We start from the raw sequence: 4,510 nt of genomic DNA on the forward strand, positions 1-4,510 counted from the left end.
CCCAAACCACCCAAAAGGCAACCAGGAAGGCCACCGCTAGTAAAGAAACCTCCACTAAACAGACCCACTACTACTAACATCAAACCCACATCTAAACCTAAACCTACAACTAAGCCTAAACCTAAACCTGAAATTAAACCAACACTAAAGCCTAAACCTAAACCTGGAGTTAAACCTACACCAAAGCCCAAACCTACACCTAAACCCAAGGTCATTAAACCAACTCTTAAACCAAGAGTCAAGGTTAAACCCACACCTAAGCCCAGTATAAAACCCAAAGTGAAACCAGTGAAGCCAACCACTAAGGCAGGAGTTAAACCAACAGTCAAACCTAAGATGAAACCCACAGCATCATCTCAACCAGGAGTAACCAAAGCAGTGACCAAGAAACCCGATGTGAGCAAGAAACGTAAGTACAATAAAATGAGTGTTGAATTTTTAACCTGCTTTTTACCCCCATGTATGTATTTGTGTTTACTTGTACTAGAAAGTGTTTGTTGCCGCATGTTTTTCCTACAGCTTTACCACTGAACCCACTGTGTACACAACCCTGTAAGCGGACTGGAACCCTCCAAACCAGCTTCTGCCCTCATGACTTTGGTGAGCTACAAAACAAGCTGCAGTCTGGGCTTTGCAGAACTCCTCTCCATCTATTTTCACACCTTTACACCTACAAAATGTCACTTGGTTCTACACATTTTCTCCCCATTGAAACATGCCTTTTTTGTGATTCTAGCCCACTCTACAACTAAGTGCTTTCTAACATTCAGACACATTTATACTCAGACGAATGCATCTGAGAGCAACTTATGGTTAGTGTCTTTCCCAGTCTTTGGCATGAAGACTGGGGCACCCAGAGGTCAAACCACCAATCTTCAAATTAGTAGCGACCACTTTAGGGTGGCTTTTTAGCAATGGATATTTCACTCATAAGCAGATTCCTCAGATAATCACTCAGAAAGTCTTAAATGTTTGACCAAAGTTTAAAGAAGTCTAAACACCTTGCAATGATAACTTTTAAAAAATCTTAAATTGTTTCCCTTAGTGACCACATCTTTCTTTTTTCTTTATTTTAGTGATTACGGGTAAGGTTACGTTTATAGATCCTGGTCCAAGGGGCTCAGCAACCATCGAGGTGTCACTGATCAAGGCGTATAAGACAGGAAGCCTCACCGTCACCAAATCAGGACCCGCCAAAACAGTCACACTGACTTCTACCTGCAAGAAATGCCCAGGGCTAATCAAAGGTAAAAAATGAGACAGTTTTCTTGCTCTCCATCTTACAGAAATATTGCCACATAATACAGTTAGAGCAGGGTGTCAAACGTCTGTAAATACTGTGTACAAACTGGAATTTCTTAATGATGGCTTTCTATGTTTAGGGTACTACCAGTGCTAAAATCCAGTTCAATGTCAAACTGTATGCAGATGATATGATTTTGTATTTAACCAATAAAAGCCAGCGATTAAAGGCAATAATGTAGATAATAAAACCATATAGAGGTGTCATATTGCAGCATATATCATTGGTGCCTCTGGGATTATTGTAAATAAATAACCACTACATAAAGAATAGGAGTAAAACAGAGTTCTGGATTGGTATAATGTTATTTAACAGGAATTGTTCATTTTCAGTGTTGTTCCTTTAAATGTTTCCCTTTAAAAATCACAAGCTGCTCTGATGTAAATGATAACAACTTGCTCTGTATTTCTTCATTGTCTCTTGTCCAGGCCGTAACTACGTGTTGATGGGAAAAGTGGACACAGAGGGCAATGGCCATTTGAGCCCCTCCAGCTTCACCCTCCTCTTTAAGCCCGTTCATTCAAAAGCACTGGATGTCCTTTCTCGCAAATCATGCTGACATCGTGGCCTAAACCACCAATCAAACTGACAGCCTTGACTCTTTAGAAAATGTAACATTGCATAAAGAGTGAAAATATTATAAACAATATCCTGCAGAATTTTTTTCATATTACAATATGGTTGTGAGAAGGAGTTACATTTTAAACATACGATATTAACATATTACTTTTGTATTTTCTATGTAAATTATAAAGTTTCTGTGTTAAAAGATACATAATAAACACAGTTTGGGGGAAATTTTAGTCTCGACTATCCATTACTTTCCCTGGTACACTGAAGTGCTGTACAACATAAAGATCTTAGAGACCATAAAACAAATATGACATTTATCACCAGCAGCAACATGACACATGATTGTGAGGGACTGTTGTCCTACATGATGACCTCCTGAAAAGCTTGCAATGGCCTTCATATATATATATCAACCACGCTGTCACAGATGCCACTTTAGTGCGAAGGCAGCAAATCAAACAAAGTGCTGGTCTTCAGTGATTTTGGTCCATATTAACATCACACAGTTGCTGCAGCTTTTTCAGTTGCTCATTCATGATGAAATATTTTTTTCTATCACATCCTGAAGCTGTTTTATAGTAATGAGATCTGGTGATTGTGGAGGCCATTTGAATACAACAAACTCATTGTCATGTTCAAGAAACCAGTTTGAGATGATCCCATGAACTTTGCAAAACATGGTTTGTCATCCTGCTGAAAACAGTCATCAGAAGATGGGACCACTGTGACCATAAAGGGACATGATTAGAAACAACACTCAGGTAGGCTGTGGCTTTTAAATGATGCTCATTAGTACTAAGTGACCCAAATTGTGCCAATATCCCCCACATCATTAAACCACAACCACTAACATTAACTGTTAATATAAGGCAGGGTGTATCAGTGCTTTCATCTTGTTTATGTCAAATTTTGAACATATCTTCCAAATGTTGCAGCAGAAATCGCGACACATTAGACCATTTGACAATTCAATTTTGTAGCCTCAATTTTTGCTTCCACTGCTTCAAGGTTTGACATGTCGTGTGTTCAGAGATGCTCTTCTACATAGCGTGGTTGTTAACAAGCGGTTGTTTGAATTACTTCTGCCTTCCTATCAGCTCAAAGGAAGGCATTCTCCTGGCATAAACGAGTCATTTTCACCTAGAAAACTGCTGCTCACAGGATATTTTCTGTCCATCTGACCATAGAGATGTGTGAAAATCTCAGATGATGAGCATTTAAAAAAAAAAAGGAAAAAAAAAAGACTCAGACCAGTTGTCACGTTAATGGGTCTGTTGACCCAGCGTTTTAAGTTTTAGTTTATTTATGTTGATGTTTATGTTTTTTAGGTTAGCTAAGTTCATTTGTTTATCAGATTCCCTTTGTGTTTCCCTCACCCTTTATGTGTTTCATGCTGCGTGTCTTATGTTGTCAAGTTCGTATTGCCATGTCTGCGTCTCATGTTTCCGGTTTTATTTTGAAGGTCTGTGTCCTGTGTCAGTGTAGTCGGCTTTGCTTCCTTCGTCTCGTAATGTCAGCTTAGTGTTAGCAGTTTCCCCATGTGTTTCCACTTCCCCTAATCACCCTTGTGTGTGTATTTAGTCTGTGTATTTCTTTTTGCTCATTGTCAGGTCGTCTGTTGTCCTTTCTGCTATGTTTCCAGGGTCCAGGTACCTTTGTGTCCATGTCGGGTTTCATGTTTTGATTTTTTTTAAGTTTATCTTTAGTTTCCACAGTTTAGATTATCGTTTAGCTTCATCTTCATCAGTTTTGTTTTGTAATATTTTACCTGCCTTAATAAACGGCTCGCTTTATGTTAACATTCAAGTTTTATTCCACGTCCATTCGTGTCTGCATTTTGGGTCCTCTTCGTCACTCTATACACTCTGCCTGTGCCAGACTGTGACACCAGCCCATTTAGCAGTAAAAAGCATTCAAAGTCCCTTAAATTACTTTTCTTCTCCATTCTGATGCCAGATTTGAAATTCTGTAGATCAGCTTGACCACGACAACATGCTGAAATGCACAGAGTGGCTGAAGTGATCGAACGATTGCATATTTGTATTAATGAAAAGTTGAACATGTCTACCGAATAAACTGGTGATCAAAGTAGGAAAACCTGAGATACAGTGACATCCATAATGTTTAGGACACCATTTTTGTAGTTTTGCCTCTGTACACCACCATAGTGTTTGTAAATCAAACAATCAATATTTGACTGCAGTACAGATTTTTAGCTTTAAGGGGTTTCACAAAAACTTTGTAGGATTTAGTTTAAGAATTACAACCATTTCACATCCCCCATCTTCAGAGATTGTCACAGTGAGTTTTTTTTTAAAAATTGGGCTTCCACACTAGCTGTCTTACTGTGTAATATATTTTGTTATTAAGATTGGATTATGAGGTATTTCAGGGTATATTTTCTGTCAACATCTTTGAAAAACAATTTCACAACTCATTTTTGTACTTTTTGCTTCTTTATTCTCATATTTGCAAAAAGAGGATGAAGTACTGGGATTTTCTGAGATAAAGTACGCAGGTCTAAAAAACTGAAAGCATTTTAGGTGATTCAGGAGTGGAAGTGAAAAAGCTACAGTTATGATGGACAGCCTCCTTAAGCTTCCCGTCATGATATATACAGAAAACATTTACATT

At 38.3% G+C, this 4,510-nt stretch overlaps 1 protein-coding gene across 1 annotated transcript in view; it reads left to right on the forward strand.

Moving 5' to 3' along the window:
- pcolceb (procollagen C-endopeptidase enhancer b) overlaps positions 1 to 2,092 on the forward strand; it is an 8,962-nt gene extending 6,870 nt beyond the window's left edge. Inside the window, exons 7-10 of the mRNA XM_005751810.2 lie at positions 1 to 409; positions 520 to 600; positions 1,077 to 1,247; positions 1,732 to 2,092. Coding sequence (XP_005751867.1) covers positions 1 to 409; positions 520 to 600; positions 1,077 to 1,247; positions 1,732 to 1,862 — 792 coding nt within the window. The 3' untranslated portion in view covers positions 1,863 to 2,092. The remainder of the gene's footprint in view (positions 410 to 519; positions 601 to 1,076; positions 1,248 to 1,731) is intronic.
- Positions 2,093 to 4,510: the final 2,418 nt, after the last annotated feature.

This window comes from Pundamilia nyererei, unplaced genomic scaffold, assembly GCF_000239375.1.
Source record: "Pundamilia nyererei isolate P.nyererei 1_Seehausen unplaced genomic scaffold, PunNye1.0 scaffold00327, whole genome shotgun sequence".
Taxonomy (NCBI): domain Eukaryota; kingdom Metazoa; phylum Chordata; class Actinopteri; order Cichliformes; family Cichlidae; genus Pundamilia; species Pundamilia nyererei.